The sequence below is a fragment of the Sapajus apella genome, unplaced genomic scaffold (genome assembly GCF_009761245.1).
Source record: "Sapajus apella isolate SASKATOON/1434 unplaced genomic scaffold, GSC_monkey_1.0 scaffold104, whole genome shotgun sequence".
Classification (NCBI taxonomy): Eukaryota; Metazoa; Chordata; class Mammalia; order Primates; family Cebidae; genus Sapajus; species Sapajus apella.
In genome coordinates, this window is record NW_022437044.1 from 115,570 (window position 1) to 138,359 (window position 22,790).

At 32.7% G+C, this 22,790-nt stretch overlaps 1 protein-coding gene across 2 annotated transcripts in view; it reads left to right on the forward strand.

The window, feature by feature from the left end:
* Nucleotides 1-22,790, forward strand: part of ZNF711 (zinc finger protein 711) — a 28,661-nt gene extending 5,871 nt beyond the window's left edge. Inside the window, exons 3-9 of one of the 2 annotated variants that reach the window (XM_032258699.1) lie at nt 4,746-5,288; nt 13,799-13,954; nt 14,566-14,703; nt 16,734-16,871; nt 17,736-17,783; nt 19,427-19,573; nt 20,079-22,790. In XM_032258699.1, coding sequence (XP_032114590.1) covers nt 4,746-5,288; nt 13,799-13,954; nt 14,566-14,703; nt 16,734-16,871; nt 17,736-17,783; nt 19,427-19,573; nt 20,079-21,256 — 2,348 coding nt within the window. In that variant the 3' untranslated portion in view covers nt 21,257-22,790. The remainder of the gene's footprint in view (nt 1-4,745; nt 5,289-13,798; nt 13,955-14,565; nt 14,704-16,733; nt 16,872-17,735; nt 17,784-19,426; nt 19,574-20,078) is intronic. The other variant, XM_032258700.1, reaches the window with a different exon arrangement.

The window sequence follows — 22,790 nt, forward strand, 5'->3', positions numbered from 1 at the left end:
ACATTTTATATGAGTGGAATCATAGAATATATGGTCTTTGTGTCTGGCTTCTTTCACTTAGCATGGTGTCATCCATGTTATAACATGTATCAGTATATATTTCATTCATTTTCATTACCAATGATACTCCATTGTATGGATACACCACATTTGGTTTATTCGTTTATCATTTAATAGACATTTGGTTTGTCAGATTATTTTTATCCACTACAAATATTTTGTGTTTGACAAAATAAGCTTTGCATCTTAGATTGGAGTATGAGTGCCTTTGGAGGCCTGTGGCATTGTACCAAGGCATATCTGAAACCACAGAATAAATAGCATACCCTCTTGGAGTTTTTCTTTTTTTAATTTGAATTGAGGAAAATACATATACACACATATGCCTATATACAATTAAGCTGCATAAATATGTAGAAAGTAAGATTTTTATTCACTATCCCCTCCCTTTTAAGAAATAATAAAATTGAAAAGTTCACAAAACTACTTTTAATTTTTAATTGGTATTTTCATATTATCATTTAAAGACCTCTCTGAAATGAATTTAATAGAGCAAATAAACTGATATATATCAGAAAAAAGTTAAAGGCACATTTTGTTGTTGATGTTGTTGTTGTTATATACATGTTTATGATTCAACTGCCTGCTAGTATTTTGGATTAGTGGTTTTTCTCAAATGATGCATTCTTTTTTAATTTCATTTTTATGCTCTCAAATTAAGGTATATAAATCAATGGCAACTGAATTACTTTTACATTTTAGTAAGACTATTTTTCTGAATTTGCTATTAGATCAAGAATAACTAATAGAGGTAATGCTCGCTCATTTGTGCTGAGGGATAATGTTGACCTAAAATATGTCAACTTTCCATTTGTCCTTGGTAAATTCTGAATTTTAAAAGGCAGTAACTCTCACTCTATTTTTGATATGCAGTTCCAAGCACAATTTCATTAATAGACATTTTCATTTTTTGTATGATATTTTGTGAAATGCAAAAGTTGTCAAACAGACCTAAACCTAAGAATACATTTATTGAGAGGACTTTTGGAAATGTTAGCCCTGATAACTTAGATTTCTTCTGAAAGCAGCCCCCCATGCTTATCTTACCTCCCTGTTAAAATTTCTAAATTCTGAAATTTTATTAGAAATTAGATACATTCTCCTTAAATTCTGTTAGCATCAAAACTTAGATATTTGCAAACCCCTAAATTATTGTCATTTGTGAAACTTAGAGTTTAACATACAGAGAGCTAACCAAATAAGAACACTATATGGCACAAGATCTCCAAATTCTGTAAGGTTCTTGATTGGGAATATGACATGACTACAATACAGAAAATCTGAAACATTAATTTAATGCAGAATTCATTGGAACAATTTCCTTTGAAGAATATTTGAGACTTGAAAATTTACAACTTTGTTCAATAACCTTGCTGGTGTCTCAGTGTAATAGCTGGCCTTGAAGTGTGAGATTAAATTTAATACTTGTTTAAGATTTAATGCTGCAAAAAGTCTGTGTTGTTTTGATATATAAATAGCCAAACATCCTTAGATAGTGGTCCAAGACAGATCTGACGTAACAAATTTTATGCTGTCATTCTGGTGAAGTTCCAAGTATTCACATTTAAATGAAATAACTTTAATAAAATGGGAAATACTTGAAATTAGGACATGTTTCCTACTGTTGTCTGATTATTTAATTTCATACTTTTTAAATGATTTTTTCTTATTGTTTATAATTTTCTAAACTAGTAAGATAAATTATTAACGCACTTTAATGCTGTTTTCTAAACGATTTAAAATTTAAATGAGTGACCACGTGATAGGCCATTTTACTCTTTATCTTAAGCTATTCCTGTAGCTGTACCTCACTTAGTTAATCTTACACATCTCATTAAAAAACAGTATCTAGGGTAAATAAACTCTAACCTCCTTCCAGGCAAGTATAAAAAAAGCCAGTCTGGAGTCAAATAATGAGTTCAGTTTCCAGCTAGGACCTTGTGGCAACCTTACATAACATCTGTAAACCATAGTTTCTCCCTATTTAAAATGAGGATAATAGTACTCACTTTATACAGTTGTTCTGAGGATTAAATGAGATGATATGAGTATTAGCAAGTTGCTTGTTGGATAGTCAGTGCTCGATAAATGTAACTAATGTATAGCTAAGTAAGTGACTTTGTTCAGAAATTTAGTGGACTCCAGCAGATGAACTGATAAGAGGAACAAGCAAAATTTAATAAGAGGCATCTTGGATCCTGGGCTAAGTAATTTGCCAGTACCCTGTGAGGGGCTTATCAGTTCTTGGTCTAGAATCCTTAAGAGCATTTGGTTCAGGGTAAACAGACATATTTGGATTTATTTATTTATTATTTTTACTTCTGATCTATTTTTACCTATAAGTTCCTGCTAGAGGCTATGTGAACTAGCACTGTTCCTTCAGTCCATCTTCTTAGAATCCACCCAACCAGACTGATCTGAACTCAGGTCAGCTCTAGCATTATTCTATCCTTCTTTCCTTCCCTATGGTCTACTTTCAGGAACCAGACTAATCTTTGACTGGGTTCTAAAATCAGTGGAATTTCCCATATTTTATATCTTTGGTTTGTGAAAAGATTTTTGTGACTTGGTAATGTTATTGTTTATATATGTAGAATTCCAGTACAGTGAATTTTACAGGATTAATATTTAATTTTACCTTGCTAAAAACCATATTCCCAATCTGATTAAATGCTAAATTTGAATCCTCACCTCCTCCCCATCTCTGAAATGGCCAATGGAGTGACAACTAAATTAAAAATACTGGTTTTATACATACTCCCTTCGTGTATCAGACTTCCAGGATGGTGGCTGTGTACTTTGGGGGTAATTTAGTGGTTTAGGTGAGAGTTTGAGAATGGTGAGAATGATTTAAAAGGGTTGAAAGGAAAGTATCCCTAAAGCTCTGCTGAAAGTTTAGCTTTCCCTTTTCACCTTGTTCTTTGATGTGTTGGGATATTGATGGTGTCCATTGGTCTCCATTCTAACTTGTTAACTAACTTTCATAATGCATTGATTAAAAATAATGAACACTGTATGGCAAATGACACTCTTTCAGGTACTAATTTATAGAAAGTGATCAAAAGGTTTTGTACTAGAGGATTTCTTGTAAATAATTTATTATAACCAGGTCCACAAACCCTCTTAATTTGTTTACTGTATCACCTCAGGGAGCAGAATTCCTCATGAAGCGATTTTATACTCATACAGCGTTTACAGGGCAGATAGGAGTTGGTGTTTACCATGCTGCTCAAGAAAAACATTAAAGCTTTATTCCTACAGATTTACTGTTATCAAACCAAATCTTAGTCTAAGCTGAGTAGAGAGCTTTTCCCCCAAATCAGGTATTGAAATATGCCTTCCAATTTTGGATATAGTAATTCTCGTAAGTTAAAGAAGTTCAGACACTTTGATGTTTATAATACGTATTTTATAACAGTGTATTTTATTAACTCACTTAACATATTAGTATCTTTTATGTATATGTGCCTTTTTATTTTAAGTCTTTGAAACAATTATACACTCACAGGCAGGCAATAGAACAAAGGAGTACATAGAGTCCCATGTACCCTTTACGTATCTTACTGTAATGGTGGCATCTTACATAACTGTAGTACAATACAGAAACCAGGAAATTAACATTTGTGCATTACTGTTAACTAGACTACAGACCTAATTCAGTTTTCACCATTTTTCACCATTTGTGTGTGTGTGTGTGTGTATGTGTGAGTGTGAGTGTATATAGTCTATGCAGTTTTATCCCACATATAGATTTGTGTATATACCACCATAATGAAGATGCAGAGCTGTTCTATCACTATATATATGCTATCCCTGTGTGTTCACACACACACACACACACACACACACCCTTGGCAATCAATAATCTGTTCTCCATCTCTATAGTTTTATTATTTTGAGATTATATAAATTATTCCATTTATACGTTATGCAGTATCATAAACTTTGGTGATTGTCTTTTTTTCCCTCATCAAAATTTTCTGGAGGAAGTTCAGGTTGTTGAATGTATAAACAGTGTGCTCATTTTTATTGCTGAGTAGTATTCCATGGTAGGGATGTGCTGGAGTTGATGGAACCAACCATTTACCTGCTGAAGGACACTTGGGCGGTTTCTAATTTTTTGCTACTATGAGTAATAGCTACTATGAGCTGTTAGAAATATTTATATACAGTTTTTGGTATGAACATGTATTTTAATATCTCTGGGGAAAATTGTACTAGATTGCAATAGTTGGATTGTGTAGTAAGTGCATATTTAGTTTTGTGAGAAATTGCCAAGCTATTTTCTAGAGTGGCTGCTACTATTTTACATTTGCACCGGTAACATTTGAGAAATCTACTTTCTCCACATCCTTACTAGCCTGTGGTGTTATCACTGTTTTTTATGTTAACTGTTTTCATTGGAGTGTAGTGATATCTCATAATGGCTTTTATGTTTTACTTGAAAATAAAGTATGTTATTTTAAGGTCTTCATTTAGATTTTACTAACATTATTTTCACCCAACTCGAACCGAATTCCTGGTTGTTGGTGGTTTTAATTGCAGTTAAATTGTCAGTGATTTTTAAAAATGATTTATTTGGCCAAGATTACTTAAGAAATATTTATAGCATTTGATTTATTAAATACAGTACTTTAAATTAATAAAATAACTTTACCTTTTTTGGATAATTGTTTGTATTATAGTGGCTGGAATGGCTGGTACTGCACATATCGATGGAGACCATATTGTTGTTTCAGTTCCTGAAGCTGTATTAGTTTCTGATGTTGTCACAGATGATGGGATAACTCTTGATCATGGCCTTGCAGCTGAAGTTGTCCATGGACCTGATATCATCACAGAGACTGATGTAGTAACAGAAGGTGTGATTGTTCCTGAAGCGGTACTTGAAGCTGATGTTGCCATTGAAGAGGATTTAGAGGAAGATGATGGTGATCACATCTTGACTTCTGAACTAATTACAGAAACCGTTAGGGTACCAGAGCAGGTTTTCGTGGCTGACCTTGTTACTGGTCCTAATGGACACTTAGAACATGTGGTCCAAGATTGTGTTTCAGGAGTCGACTCTCCTACAATGGTATCAGAGGAGGTTCTTGTAACTAATTCAGATACAGAAACTGTGATTCAAGCAGCTGGCGGTGTTCCTGGTTCTACAGTTACTATAAAAACCGAAGATGATGATGATGATGATGTCAAGAGCTCTTCTGAAGACTACTTAATGATATCTTGTAAGTGAAACATAAAGCCCATAATTACTCAGGAGATTGATTTATATAATCTGGAAAAGTTTTCTGGGATGAGGGATATATTCAATAGAAGTTATGGGGGAATCTTTTTGAAAAATAATTTTTTGAAGTGGTGTCGTTGAGATGCTTTTCTGAATTTACTCATGTTTTTAATTTACTCAATGAAACTTCATACCCGAAATGAAGTAAAGTAGTATCTAAATGAAGTTTATTAGTATCTTAAAATAGAAATATAGATTTGGCAACAACAAGAATGTTAACTGATACAAAATTTTAATGATAAATATATATATTTCAACATGGGAACTTCCTTATATAGCAACTGCTTTTTTAAATATGACAGGCACTGGAATTGGTCAAATCAGTTTTTCTTAGGAATTTAAGCATAATATGTTAAGAAATGTATTGATTTTTAAATTAAATACTTGCAAAGTAAATCATAAACTCAGATAATGTTCCACAGTTCACCCTGTGTTTATATTGTGTTTTCCTAAATATCTGTGCGTATATTCTCTGCAAAGCTATTGAACATGTTTGTTTCGGACTGCTTTGCAAGATCCTTAAAACATTCTGTCTGAAGGGGGAAGGTAGAAATATTTTGCCCTCATTTTAAATGATGGGTTTGTGAGAGGAGCAACAAAAATAAAAAATCTATTGATAAGTTATTAATTAAGCTTAAAGAAGTAGGTACACTAGTTACTAAATTTGAAGGGATCATGCTACAAGTAGTAAAGATTAGACAAAGATTTTTTTTTTTTTTTTTACTTTTCCAGGGAAGATTTTTATTCTGTTCTTTTTAAAATACAAAAATGGTTGACTGGGAAGTGAATCACCAGGTAGACTGTGTGTGTATGTGTGTATAAAGTGATTGTATATGTGTGTCAATGAATTTAAAACTGAAAATAAACTAGATTTAATTTGTAAATTTAATTCTGAAGTTAAGTATCTTAACTTTTTTCTTCTATAAGCACTTTTGAAAGTGAATTTTTACGTTGTTTTTAACAGAATGATTTAAGCCATGAAAATACTGCAAGTATTGTTACCTATTTTTAAACAGATATAGATTACTAAAGCAACTCCATATTTGTATCTTAACATGGCATTTTTTAAAAGATCTATAGTTATGGTTATCATGTAAAATGATGTGGCGGAAGTTGGTAGTCTCTCTATACTAAAATAAATTCAGCATGTCTTCAAAAGGATATTCAGTAAACTAAACTTTGATATTAACAAAGTAGTACAAAATTTAGATGTCATGTATTGTGAATAGTCATACCATGTGTTATCTTCTATGATTTAATTCTGCAAAAGTGTTTTAAAAACATTTCTGGAATATTCTAAATTAGAAAAATTATTTTGATAACTACCTTATATGTCAAATGCAAGGACTTCTTTTAGGAATATAATTTTTATTTTTGTTTGTTTGGTTGGTTTCAACTTTTATTTTAGATTTGTATGGATATGAATGATCCCATCTCTTAGGTATTGACCATAGTACCCAACAGTTTTTCAGCCCTTGCCCCACTCCCTCCCTCCCCACTTAGTAGTCCTTAATGTCTGTTGTTGCCATCTTTATGTCCATGAGTACCCCATGTTTAGACCCCAATTATAAGTGAGAACATGCAGTATTTGGTTTTCTGTTCTTGCTTTAATTTGCTTAGAATAATGGCCCATAGCAGCATCCATATTGCCACAAAGGACATGATTTCTTATTTTATTATGGTTGCGTAGTATTCTGTGGTGTATATATATATATATATATATATATATACCACATTTCCTTAATCCAGTACACTGTTAATGGGCACCTAGGTTGATTCCCTGTGTTTGCTATTGTAAATAGTACTGTGATGAACATGCAAGTGCATGTGTCTTCATGGTAGAATGATTTGTTTTCCTTTGGATATATACCCAGAGTGGGATTGCTGAGGTGAATGGTAGTTCTGTTTTAAGTTCTATGAGAAATTTCCAAACTGCTTTCCACAGTGGCTGAACTAATTTATATTCTCACCAACAGTGTTTAAGTGTCCCCTTTTCTCCACAGCCTCACCAACATCTGTTGATTTGAGATTTTAGTAATGTCCATTCTGGCCATAATAAAAAAATAGTAGATGTTGGCATGGATGCAGTGAAAAGGGAACACTTTTACACTGTTGGTGGGAATGTAAACTCGTACAGTCACTATGGAAAACAGTGCGGAGATTCCTTAAGGAAAGTAGATCTACCATTTGATCCAGCAATCCAACTACTAGGTGTCTACCCAGAGGAAAAGAAGGCATTATGCAAAAAAGATACTTTCACACGCATGTTTATACTAGCACAATTCACAATTGCAAAAATGTGGAACCAGCCCAAATGCCCATCAATCAATGAGTGGATAAAGAAAATGTGGTATATATGCACCATGGAATTCCACTCAGCCATAAAAAAGAACGAAATAATGGCATTTGCAGCAACTTAGATGGAATTGAAGACTGTTATTCTAAGTGAAGTAACTCAGGAACGGAAAACCAAATTTATGTGCCCTCATATATGGGAGCTAAGCTATGAGGATGCACAGCATAAGAATGATACATACGGACTTTGGGGACTTGGGAAAAGGGTTGGGGGTGGCGAAGGATAAAAGAGTAAACATTGGGTACAGTTTATACTACTCGGATGATGGGTGCACTAAAATCTCATAAATCAACAATAAAGAACTTATTTATGTAACCAAACACAACCTGTTTTTCAAAAAGCTGTTGAAATAAAAACATTTTAAAAAATAGATTTGTCAGTATCAACAAGCAAAATAATAATAATAATAATTACTCACTCGTGTGAGGTGATGTCTCATTGTGGTTTTGATTTGCATTTCTCTGATGATTAGTGATGTGGAACATTGTCTCCTGTGTTTGTTGATCACTTGTATGTTTTCTTTTGAGAAATGTCCGTTCATGCCTTTTCCCCATTTTTAATGGGGTTGTTCTCTGTTTGCTGATTTGTTTAAATTCCTTGTAGATTCTGGACATTAGACCTTTGTCAGATGCATAGTTTGCGAATATTTCTCTCCCATTCAGTAGGTTGTCTGTTTACTCTGTAGATAGTTTCTTATGCTGTGCAGAAGCTCTTTAGTTTAATTAGTTCCCAATTGCCAATTTTTGTCTTTGTTGCAATTGGTTTTAGGGACTAAGTCATAAATTGTTTCCCAAGGCCGATGTCTAGAATAGTGTTTACTAGGTTTCCTTCTAGGATTCTGATGGGTAGAGGTTTTTATCTTTAAATCTTTAATCCATCTTGGCTAAAGTTTGTATATGGTGAAATGTTGGGGTCCAGTTTCATTCTTCTGGATATGGCTTCCCAGTTATCCCAGCACCATTTATTGAATAGGCAGTCCTTTCCCATTGCTTACTTTTATTGATTTTGCCAAAGATTAGATGGTTGTAGTTGTGTGGCTTTGTTTCTAAGTTCTTTTTTCTGTTCCTTTGGTCTATGTGTTTGTTTTTGTACTAGTAACATGCTGTTTATGTTACTGTAGCCTTGTAGTTTAATTTCAAGTTGGGTAATTGATGCCTCTGGCTTTGTTCTTTTTACTTAGGGTTATTTTGGCTATTTCTTTCTTGATTCCATATGAATTTTAGTGTAGATTTTTTCCAATTCTGTGAAAAATGACATTAGTAGTTTGATAGGAATAGCACTGAATCTGTAGATTGCTATGGGTAGTATGTCCATTTTAACTATATTGATTCTTCCAATCCTTGAGCATGGAATATTTTTCCATTTGTTTTTGTCATCTATGATTTCATTTATTAGTATTTTGTAGTACTCCTTGTAGAAGTTTTTCACTTCCTTGGTTAAATATATTCCTGGGTATTTTTTTGAGGCTATTGTACATGTAATTGCATTCTTGATTTGGCTCTCAGCTTGGATGTTGTTGCTGTGCAGAAATGCTACTGATTCTTGTATACTGATTTTGTATCCCAAAATCTTGATAAAATTGTTTATCAGTTCTAATAGCCTTTTGGCAGAGTCCTTAGGGTTTTCTAAGTATGGAATCTTATTACCAACAAAGAGAGATAGTTTGACTTATTTTCCTGTTTGGTTGTCTTTTATTTCTTTCTCTTGCCTGATTGCTCTGATTAGGATTTCCAGTACTATGCTAAATAGGAGTGGTGAGAGTAGGCATCCTTGTCTTATTACACTTCTCAAGAAGAATGAAGAATGCTTCCAGCTTTTGCTCATTCAGTTTGATATTGGCTGTGGGTTTGTCATAAATGACTGTTATTATTTTTGATTTATGTTCCTTGGATGCCTAGTTTTTTGAGGGTTTTTATGAAGGGCTAATACATTTGGATTTTATCAAAAGCTTTCTTCATGTCTATTGCAATGATCACATGGTTTTTGCTTTTAATTCTGTTTATGTGGTGTATCACACTTATTGATTTGCAAGTGTTGAACCAACCTTGCATCTTTAGAATGATGCATGACTGGTTCAACGTTTGCAAATCAACGATGGTGTTTTAAGTTTTTGATATGCTGTTGAATTTAGTTTACTAGTATTTTCTTGAAGATTTTTGTTTAAGGAACATAATTTTGTATAAAGCAAAGCATCTTGGTAAGATCAAGATGGGAGATCTCATTCAAACGTCCCTAATTTCAGGGGTAAAAAAAAGTTAACACCTTTATAATTTTAAAAATAATAATGGCTTTTTAAAGATGTAATTTACACATCATTTTATTTGCCCATTTAAAATGTGCAAATAAGTAGTTTTTCCAATATTCACAGAGTTGTACAACCATCACCACAATCAATTTTAGAACTTTTTCATTACCACAAAAAGAAATTCTATACCCTTTAGCAGTTACCTCCCTCTCCATCCCCTCTGAGGCAACCACACTGCTATAGATTTGCCTATCCTGGACATTTCATATAAATGGAGTTACACAATATGTGACATTTTATGTCTGGCTTTTTTTTTTATTTCACATAATGTTTTCAAAGGTAATTCATATCATAGCATATATCAGTACATTTGACCCTTGAACAATGGAGGGGTTAGGGGTGCTGAACCCTGCCCACCGCTGCCGACATACACAGAGTTGAAAAGCCATATGTAATGTTCAGCTTACCAAAAACATAACTACTGTCTACTGTTGACCAGAAGCCTTGCCAATAACAATTGGTATGTCAATAAACATGTTTTGTATATGTATTATATACTGTATTCTTACAATAAAGTAAGCTGGAGGAAAGAAAATGTTAAAATCGTGAGGAAAGGAAAATATGTTTACTATTCATTAAGTGGAAGTGGGTCATCATAAAGGTCTTCATCCTTATTGTCTACACATTGAGCAGGCTGAGGAGGGGGAGAAAGAAGGGTTGGTCATGCTGTCTCAGAGGTAGCAGAGCAGGAGAAAATTCATGCATAAGTGGACCTGCACAATTCAAACCTCTGTTATTCAAGGGCCGACTGTGCTTCATTCGGTATTGCTAATAACATTCTATTATATGGGTATATCATGTTTTGTTTATTCATTCATCCATCAGTTAATGGACATTTAGGTTGTTTCCATTTTTTGGCCATTATGAATAATGCTCTATGAACGTTTGTTTACAAGTTTTTGTGTGTGTGTATATTTTTAGTTTTCTTTGGTATATACCTGGGAGTGGCATATATTTGAAATCTGAAGGTGACTATCTTGTTGTTCCCTTTTTCACTCTACCGTAAAATACAGATCCTTTGTATATTGCCTAATTCTGTCACTGTGGTATATTAGTATACTGTATAGTTTTTATATCATGCCCACCATATAATTTTGTTAGATGTAACTAACTTACAACAGGTAAAATAAAAAGCCTACCTAACTTTTAAAAAGGAATGTTATATTGTACATTTTACTAAAACGAAATTTTAATTAAATTGTGCCAGTTGGCTTTAAAATAATATTGAATGTTACCAAGCTTTGTAATGTTGGCAAACATGCACCTCACTCTCTTATACTTAGTGCCAGAGGAATTCTGTGGTGGGTATTTTATTACCCACTTATTGCTAGATTGAAAACAACACTATGGTACTTGAATATTGCATACCTTACAGCAAGCAAAAAAGTTAAGTTTGAATTTAAGGTAGTTTGAGTATTATCTGCATGAACAAGAGCTTTTGAGGATTTATTTCTAAAGTCAGTTGATTGCCTATTAAGTCTTTGTTAATTTCATACTTTCTATAACAAAGGATATAGAATAAATCTTGGGGCTTACCTCTTAAAACTGCATGCCAATATCTTTAATAATTTTATTATCTTCTGTGAACTTAAAATACAGAATAAGTTCAGTTAGTACATTTCAAAATTGCTCATTCTGAGCAATTCTAAGTAAAAATGGATGCATTAAACTTAAAAGTATGAACCTTAAGAAAAGGTAGAAATGGAATCAGAGGGAATAGTATTAGTAATTTCATACTTAATGCTAAAATTATGGTACAAAACTATTGAGAAATGGTGAAAAAAATGTGACTTTCATTTCATTAACTTTATTTTTATGAATTATAGTTTTAACTCAGCTTATTCCAGAAGGAACTGTCATCACTTTAAATTATTCATGTATAATAAAGCAGAGTTTATAAAATGAAAATATTTTTATTATTTTATTAATTTACCATAAGTTATTTCAGCCTAAGAAATTTGCATTTTGGACACGTTCTGAAGTGGTTTTTTTTTTATATTCTATGTTTTTCAACATGTTTTTATATTCTATGTTTTTCAATTCTATTTTATTCAACATTATTTTATAAGAGAAGCTATTAAACCAGTAATATCAAATACTTAATCATTGTTTTCCTTCATTTTAATTTGTCCCATTGTCAAAAAAGTTGCCAAAAGTTTAGTAATAAGTTAGGAGCTGTGATGGAATGAAAATAGGTAGTCTTTATTTTGATCATTGGGATGCTTTCTTTCATAGACTATTCAAATATGTAAATAGTGTAGAATCATTTATATTTAATCACAAAGTTAAAGCAGCTCTGCAGTGTAAAAATAAGTTTTGATATGTGTTGTTTTACACTATTTTGAGAGGCCAAATGAATATTTTTGAAGTTGTATCTATCAAGTTTGAAACTGAAGTAAGGAAAATCTAGACTTTGACCCATTTAGAGCTTGCTAAAATTGTTTTTAGGAGTACTGGATTAATAACTTTTTAAATGCCACTTTATTATGTTTTTAATGGCTCTAGAATTGTTAAATGTATGTAGGGGCTTCACAATTTGATGTTTCATATTTAGTACTTCGATATATATAATAAGGAGGAGCAGATTTTCAATTTAGAATTTATTTGTGTTTTTATAGGAACAGCATTAAAAGAAAAAATGATAAGCATATAATATTTAGGAGGAATGTATTATTTGAGTAATATTTTTGATCAGAGGACAGAGTTTATTAATCTAGTCATTGCATACTTCATGCATAGTATTCATGTGAATTTAAATGTTATCCTAAAAGACTATATAGTAAAGAGTCAAATTTTTTAAGTATTCTTAAAATATAAGTAACAGGCTCAAATATTGTTGCCTTATCTTTATATATGATTTGCTTTTAATAAAGAAAAAGAGGTGGAAATATCCATTTATTTCCCTTACATATAATCTTGAAATACAGCATACATTGTAAAATCTAGATGTATACAAAATTTATGGCTTGAAGCTGTCTTCCATTGACCCAGCAGAAATTAGAGTATTTACTAACACTTATTTCCATGATTTATGAAAAGTCCTTTTTTATAAAATCATTTAGGTGTTTTCTAAGTTTCTTTTTTTAAATCCTAGATCTTGTATGCTAATTGGTTTTAGAAACAACTTCTATTTAATTTGGGAACTGTTGTTTATGTGAACTCATTTTATGAGTAATATATGTTTTATGTTCCGAATTTTTCTGGTATTAAATTTGGTGTTAAGATTTAACTTAAAATGTTGAAAGTGATGGAATTCAAAGTCATTTTGATTAAAGCTATATGGTTAAGTATTTTGTATCTAAGTGAAATCTGTAAGTAGATTTTTATATAATTGTGATTATGTAATGTAACTGACCTTGTATACTATTTTTCCATGAACATTGACGCTTTTTAAAATTTTTAGAATAATTTTATTTTTAATAGATTCATGTTCACATGTATAGGCTTATTACATGGATGTAATATTGTGTAGTGGTGGGGTTTGGGCTTCTAGTGTACCTATCACCTGAATAGTGAACATTGTAACCAATAGATAATTTTTCAACCCTCATAACCTCCCCTCTCCCACTTTTTGAAGTCTCTAGGGTCTATTATTCATGAACCATAACACTTTTGATGGCTTCATAGTAGTAGGTTATTAAGTGAATACAGTGGGTAGGTGGTTAACATTATTTCACGTTTTACTTATGCTTAACACCCACTAAATGTCAGTGGTAATTTTTCTTGTTTTGTTTTGTTTTTAGTCAGTGGTACTTTTTGACTGAAGTAGTTTCCTGTTTATATTTTATAGTGGATGATGTTGGAGAGAAATTAGAGCATATGGGGAATACACCTTTAAAAATTGGCAGTGATGGTTCACAAGAAGATGTTAAAGAAGATGGGTTTGGTTCAGAAGTAATAAAAGTGTATATATTTAAAGCGGAGGCGGAAGATGATGTTGAAATAGGTACAAACACTAATTTTAATTTATTGCTCTAATAGGAATTATCATTTATTATGTTTTCTGAGGACTAGTCTAAATATGTCCTCAAAGCACGGGGGTTTTTTTGTACGTTTCTTTGGGAGTAGTCTATTTTTAAAAATTGTATATGAATATAAAGCAGGAATGCAGAGTATGTCCTTCTTAGATTCTTCAAACATGAGTAGAATATTATGGCAGAAAATATCAAAACAAATTATTGGAGAGGATTTGGTTTAGATTAAGAAATTATAATGAGTGTTTACGAGCATGGACTCTAAAAGCAGGCTGCGTGAGTTTTAAATGAGTCCTGCCACTTAGCTGAGTGACATTTGATAAGTTACTTAACCCCCCTTCTGTCTGTTTCTCATCCATAAAATGGCCATAATAATAATATTAACTACCTAGTAAGGCTGTTGTTTCTCAGTGATAGCTGAAAATTTAAAGTATAATTTATATGAAAATGTTCTTGGCACTTTGAAATTTATTTTGGAATTATTTTATTTCCTAAAGAGAAATATTTTTTTTCTTCTCTTTATTTATTTATGTGGTTATTCCATGATGCTTCTCTATTTTAATAATGTGTTTTAATTTTTAAGGTGGTACAGAAATTGTCACAGAGAGTGAGTACCCCAGTGGACATTCAGTAGCAGGCGTGCTTGACCAGAGCCGAATGCAGCGGGAGAAGATGGTTTACATGGCAGTTAAAGATTCTTCTCAAGAAGAAGATGATATCAGTAAGAAAAAAAAGGGCACTGTAGTGACTTATCTGTAGCCATCATGCATTATTTAAAAAAGATCTCAGAAATACAAGCACTGTATAGGAACAAAGTTCAATAAAATAAGCCTGACCCTTTGACCCTTTGCTGTAAATAATTTAAAAGGGAAGGGTCCTTTTGAGCACTTATTTGTACATGTATTATTCAAATCAGCAAACAATAAATAACGTATCTTAGTATACTATACCAGAAATACAGAGATGAGCAACATGCAGTTCCTGACATCAGTGAAGCTCACAAATATGTAATTACTGAGTACCTACTTTCTGTGAGTTACTGAATATGTTGCAAGATATTATCTTATTTAATTCTTACGACTCATCTCTGAGGTAGGTGGTATTTTTCCTGGCTTATGGAAGGGAAAAAAAGATATAGGGATAATAATTTATCCAAGATCATTCCAACATTACGTGGGAAGGGCAGGATTTTAATGGTTATCTAACTCTACTACCAGTGTTCTTTCCACATGGCAGTGGGCACTGTTGGCTCCTCTCTGGATTTAGCAATGGAAGGGCTGACTGTTTTGTCTGCTGTCACTAAGGGGTAATCTTATGTAAGTATTCTTCCAAGCCAAGCTGCCAGGAGTTTGATTTCTTATGCTGTTGATGGTCTCCAAGTAGTTGCCGCTTAAGGTTTTGTAGGGTTAAGTACCACAGGACGATCAAACCTCCTCAGGTTTCCTTTTCTGCCATACTGCATGTTTCTTAATGAAGACATTTTGCCCTCTGCCTATTTTCTCCTCACCTCAGTATACGAATGCAGCCCTTTCCTAAGCCTATTTCAGTCTTCTTACTATGCTGAGAAAAACACAATGTTGCCTTGCCCCAGAAGGGTAAGAGCCTCCATTTCACTGCATTAACTTGATAATATTGGGCTTTACCTGTGCTGTACTCTGATACCGACTCCAAATTTCTTTGCCTAGAAGTCATAGGGTGCTGAATTCCACCCCCAAACATGAGAAATATATTACAGCTGAAAATATCAAAACAAATGAGTGGAGAAAATTCTGTTGGACAGGAAAAAAGTTTAATCAAATAACTTCTTTTTGTTCTCTAAATTCTTTATTTTTTTATTCAGTAGTAAGGAAAGTGGTACAGTAGGAGGGGGGAGATTGAGGCTTAAGTTAACTCATGCCAGAATTCCATGGGAATGTGGGAAACTTAGAACAGAGTCTCCTTTTGGGTAAAAGAGAGAAGACAAACTTGAGAGAAGAGGGATAGTTTTCCCACATTTTCCCTCATGATTCTTCTGTAGTCATCTAAGATACCGGTATGTGAATCAAAGGAAAAGCAAAATTTCAAGCCAATTTTCTACTTAACAGGTTAAATGTAAGCAGATTATTTTACATAAAGTATATTGTGGCTCTCTCGGTTTAAATATTTTTTTCTTACCACAATAGCTTTTTGTTAAATGAAGCTCATTTAATGCTTTCTCTCCTCAGTAGAGTCTCTTAAAATCTGGCCTATTGAAGAGTGTATTCTTGATCATTAGCATTATATACATACATAATTTCAATTATTTTTATTTAAAAATTTTTTTCAGTTACTAGTATTTTTGACTTTTTTATTACATGTATAATACTGCATTCCATTTATAATATAGTATATGGGATAGTATGGACCACTTTCTAGTATTATTTCTATGACAAATACTTTCTGAGTCCCAAAGAACTATCAGGAAAATAAACGTGTAATGCCTGATAGAATGTAAGATCATTCAGTATATGTCAAGCGCACATGTTTTTATTAAATTTTTAAAAGCCATTTCCATAGGACTTGGTTCTAAGAGGAAAATAAGAATTTTGGTAAATGATTGTCTCCGAATGGCACTGGCCTCCAAAAGTGCCTAATGTAAATTGGAATTAAATTTATAAATTTCTAAATTAACCAAACTGAAATTTGAAAGTTGACAGATTTACATTGTTTGGAATTTTTACCCATTTACTAAATATTTGGGGTTATAAACAAGCAATTATTTCTAAAATTTAGGTTGCGCTGAAATAGCAGATGAAGTTTACATGGAAGTCATTGTAGGGGAAGAGGAAGGAACTTCTCTCCCTGAGATTCAGCTTGAGGACTCTGATGTTAATAAAACAGTTGTCCCTGTTGTCTGGGCTGCGGCATATGGTAGGATACTGGCATTTTTTCACCTGATAAGTACATAACATGTATTTACTCAGCCTTTAGGCCATTAAATAAGCTGTGTGAATGCCACCATGAATTGGCTAATATAATAAAATGTTTTACTGTGGACTTATTCATCTCTAGTTACTTTAGATTATTTTTCTACCACATATCTTGTACTATTTAAAATGAACCTTGCTTAATGCATTATGTTTTTCAGTATGATCTATTTTAAATCCTACCTATATAAGTGAGTGCCATAAAAATTTTATTTTTCTAAAATAGGAATATCCTTTGAAAATCGATCCTTCCTCTTTTGGAAAAACTCATTTCATTTATTAACACTACAGATGATAAGATTTTGGGGTTTTGAAAAAGAAACAGAAACCCAGGTATGCTCTTTTAGAAAGTATATAATGAAAGGTAAATTTATCAACTTACTTTCTCCCTTTCAGTCATTTTATCTCATTCCTATAAATGTACAAGATGGTCCAGGTATATATACTCTTTACTTCGAAAACTTTTGGTGTTCAAATGGATTAATTTATCTAAACTTGGTTCTCCCAAAGGTTCATTCATTCAACACTCATTTATTGAGCATCTTCAAAGTTGGGGGTATACTGCAGAAATATCTACCCGGTTTTCATTTAAAAAGTAAATTTTTTCTAGATGTTAATAATTCCAAGGATGCTGACAGCAGCCCTTATTTTCAGTATGTGACATTATCTAACCTATGGGAGTGGAAGAATGCAACAATTTTTTTAACCCATGGAATGGTGGGCAAAGTAAGATTTTGTAGATTAAGATGTGATCCACTAGTAGTCATTATAATTAGCATATCAGTTTTTAATTAGTCTTTTTTTTTAGGAGATGAAAGAAGAGTTTCCCGAAGGTATGAAGAATGTCAAGCATCAGGTGAGAGAGCATTGTATATGAGATGTGAGTTAAAGGTCTGACTTTATATGCTGCTTGGTAAGTAACAAGTTCGTGTCTATAGACACATTTGTTGGACTCTCACTTGCCTAGTCATACCTAATCTAGCTAGTTAAATAGGAGTTTGCTTCTTTGAGGAATTAATTTCTATGTGGGCATAATGTGTGTTAATCTGCAAATGCAGTTCAATTTAGATTTCCCTCAAAATTTAAGTATCAGGCAGTTTACCACATGGACCACAACAGATTGTTATGGAAAAAATAAAATAGGAATTATTTGGACAGAAAAGCAAAAATTATTCATGATATCAACCCCTTGTTAATGTTCTTTTTGGGGCAGAGCTGTTTTCTTAATTTCTATGGCAACCAGTGCATTTATATATAACTGTTATATAAAACCCATGTGTCAGCTTATTTTTTTTTTTAGTTTTAATACACTCTATATAGTGTTATTCTTTAGTTGATCTTTTTTTTAAATTTTCTTAAGCAAGGAGATACTTTCTTATGATAACGTGTCTTATTGTTCTGTTTCTACCCTTGGGAATTATTTGACTCTCCAAACGTAAGTGTTGATTTTGAGAAATTGATGAGAAGGATAGATCACAGCATATAAGTTAACCTGACAGTTGTGTAGGTCTATATTTTTTTTAGCTAAATTGCATAAAACTACAACAGATTTTTGAGAACTGGGATTTTATTAAGTAGTTCTTATGTATGCACTGATCACACTGAAATTGTAATAAATTGCCTACTATATGTTAACTCCTAAAATCAATCTTAATATGTAATACTCTTTATATAAAGTACACTAGTCTGAAGCATATCTATAAGAGATCTGTTTTGTTTTTTATGCATTACACATAGTTACCACATCTCTAATGGTTCATTGATATATATCTACATTTCTTTTTAAATTAATTTTGTTGGCCTTCATTGGTTAAAAAAATATTGGTCCAATGCCAAGGTTTTGTTTAGGGTCATAGAATTCCCTTTTCTTTTCTTTTCTTTTCATTTTTCTTTTCTTTTTTGTCTTCTTTTTCAAGAGATAGTGTCTTGCTTTGTCACCCAGGCTGGTATGCGGTAGCACAATCATAGCTCACTGCAACCTCAAGCTCCTGGGCTCAAGCAGTCCTCCCACCTCAGGCTCCTGAGTAGCTGGGACTACAGATGCATGCCACCATGACTGGTCAATTTGTTTTTTATAGAGACAGGGTCTTATTATGTTGCCCAGGGTCAACTTAAACTCCATACCTCAAGTGATCCTCCTGCCTCAGCCTCCCAAAGCACTGGGATTACAGGTGTGGGCCATCATGCCCAGCGAAAATCCAGTTTCTTATGTTACATTCATCTCATGAGTTTATTCCTGATCAAATTGAAATATTTTAAATTTAATTGATGATCAAATTGATATATTTTAATTTCGCATGATATCCCATTCAAAGTGTTTCCACATACATGTCTTTATTTGTGAGTGAGAGAGAGAAAGAGAATGAGAAGATGGGTATACTTTGTGAAATTTACTACCACAATGGTAACTTGGTGTTATGCCATCTGTAGTAACTCATCCAACAGAACCAAAAAATATAAATGTATGTAATTTAATGATGTGTTAATTTTTTTTTCCAGGAAATACTTTGGACTCCTCAGCATTAGAAAGCAGAAGTAGTACAGCAGCACAGTATCTTCAAATTTGTGACAGCATTAATACAAATAAAGTACTTAAACAAAAAGCCAAGAAGAGGAGAAGGGGAGAAACCAGGCAGTGGCAAACAGGTAAATACTTTGCTTTAGGAATATTATAATGATTTGAGATATGGAAGTATTTTTTTTTTTTTGGAACCAAAGAAAAATACTTGCAGTTTACACGGTAGTTGTACTCTCCGTGTACCTGTTTGTGTATGATATAGATAATTGTTTTTTTTTCACATTGTGTGACTGGTACTTAATAAAACTATGCTTGTTTGCTCTTTATTCCAAAGGTATTTTTACAGAGAGTTTTCAAGTTGGTTTAACAATAAAGGGTACCTTTTTTCATATTCAAAGTGTATACGATATTGCATTTTAGCATATGAGTAGTTCATAGTAGAGTGCTGCTCATTACTTTTTAGTAAGCTACTTTGCCATAAATTGCTTTTATTATGTGTGTTTTATGTTACAGAATTTTATTCAACTAGTATAGTTATTACATAGTGAATGCCAACTAGTTTTGGCAACTTTGTTATAAAATCCTTTAAAACAGTCTGACCAAATGTCACAACTTTTTCTTCTCTTTATCTAGCTGTTATAATAGGTCCTGATGGGCAGCCCCTCACAGTGTACCCTTGCCATATTTGCACAAAAAAGTTTAAATCCAGGGGATTCTTAAAAAGACACATGAAGAATCATCCTGATCATTTAATGAGGAAAAAATATCAGTGTACAGATTGTGACTTTACAACTAACAAGAAAGTGAGTTTCCATAACCACTTAGAAAGCCATAAGCTTATAAACAAAGTTGACAAAACGCATGAATTTACAGAATACACACGAAGATACAGAGAGGCTAGTCCACTGAGTTCCAATAAACTTATCTTAAGAGACAAGGAGCCGAAGATGCACAAGTGCAAATACTGTGACTATGAAACTGCAGAACAAGGACTGTTAAACAGACATTTGTTGGCTGTTCACAGCAAGAATTTTCCTCATGTTTGTGTTGAGTGTGGGAAGGGTTTTCGACATCCTTCTGAACTCAAAAAACATATGAGAACCCATACTGGTGAGAAGCCATATCAGTGTCAGTATTGTATTTTCAGGTGTGCAGATCAATCAAATCTGAAAACTCACATTAAGTCTAAACATGGTAACAATTTGCCATATAAATGTGAGCATTGTCCCCAAGCATTTGGAGATGAGAGGGAGCTTCAACGCCATCTGGATTTGTTTCAAGGACATAAGACACACCAGTGTCCTCATTGTGACCATAAGAGCACCAATTCAAGTGACCTTAAGCGGCACATCATATCTGTTCATACTAAGGATTTTCCTCACAAATGTGAGGTCTGTGATAAAGGTTTTCATCGTCCTTCTGAGCTCAAAAAGCATAGTGATATCCATAAGGGTAGGAAGATTCATCAGTGTAGGCACTGTGACTTTAAAACATCAGATCCATTTATTCTTAGTGGCCACATCCTTTCAGTTCATACTAAAGATCAGCCATTGAAATGTAAAAGGTGCAAGAGAGGATTCAGACAACAAAACGAGCTCAAAAAACATATGAAGACCCATACTGGAAGGAAGATTTACCAATGTGAGTATTGTGAATACAGCACTACAGATGCATCTGGCTTTAAACGACATGTGATATCAATACATACAAAAGACTATCCACACAGGTGTGAATTCTGCAAGAAGGGATTCCGAAGACCATCAGAAAAAAATCAGCATATTATGAGGCACCACAAAGAGGCTCTTATGTAATAAGATCAATATAAAGAAAGAAGCTATTTAGAAGATACGATATGCTACTTGGGAGAAAACTCTCACTAACTGTCTCACCAGGTTTCAAAGCTTGATATTAACCATGACTTTACATTCTTTGTATTAAAGATCTCAAAATATTTGAATTCATGGGGGATCCCATGGCCCTTTGAAAATTACTTAAAGAATTGAAGAAGCACTATAGAATGGTCACAGAACAACTTCTTAAGTATCTATGTAATAGTATTATATGCATACTTAAACTACAGAGGGGAAAACAAAGACAAATACTTTATTTGGCTGATTATGTTACAGACAAATATTTCTGAAAAGAGAATACATAATTGAGTTTAGCAGTGTTTTACTATAACAAGCAAACCCACTTTTATGTAATTTTAGAAATGGGGTGGGAAAACAAAATGTGGTCATTCATCAGTCACTTAGCCATTGAGCCTTTTATATTGTACCTGGAAATTGAACTCCAGAAATGGCAAAAGTTTTGTGTATTCGTTAAAAGAAAATTAACTGGAAAACAGGTTAGATTAATTCAATACTATTAAAAAAATAATGCAGAGCTGTTAATATTTTATCACAGGATAGGATACTTAAAATATAGCATTCTGTGCTGAGGTCCAAGGTGAAGTCTATAAAGATTAAAGTTCCCTTTTTTCTGATGTTCAAGTTGATTGTTGTTCAGTATGGCATATATGATAAAAGTATATTTGAGTCAAATGTGGCTTTCTAAAATGGATGCAACATTAGTGTTGCAAACAAAATCAGCACTATATTTCTTAATGATCTAAAGATTAAATTGAGAGAACACAGTTTTCTTAAATATTATAATGTCTAGAGTTTTTTTAGGACAGTCTTAGCAAGTACGATTGTTCTAGTCTTACTTGCTCTAATGTTTAAAGGTGCAATTTTATGCCATTATTGAAATTGATTTTTTAAAATATATATACCATATTATTAACATGCATTTTCAATATGAGGCAGTGTTTATGCAGTATTTAACAGAGCAATATGCTGCCAATAGAGTTTGGAGGTGGATATTTAGTTTACCGTGTATAAACTTAAAATATGCATCCCTTTAACAACGCTTTGTGTTAGCATGCTGCAAATCAAAATGGCACTTAATATTAAAAGCTGGTTTAGGGAAATTTAATGAAAATCCTGTTCATAAATGTAATGCATATGATATGTACTTTTAAGTTTTAGTTGCTTCATGTTTACATTCAGCTGTTCAACATAATTAAAATGTAATTTTACTTCATTCTACATTGTGGCTTTGTGTTTCAAATAATGTTCACATTTCTGTTTTTGCACCAGATAAGAATCAGTTCCTTGAGAGTAAATTTTTTATCTTTCTTAACTTCAGAATATTAAATTTGGAATATCTACTAAAATTGTGTGTTATGTGGCTGTAAATGATGTACACGCTGTAAAATAAGATCGCTACTGTTACGTGGGATTATTATTTCTAAATGTTACTCATTGAAATGAGCATACAATAAAAAGCATTTATTGCACTTAA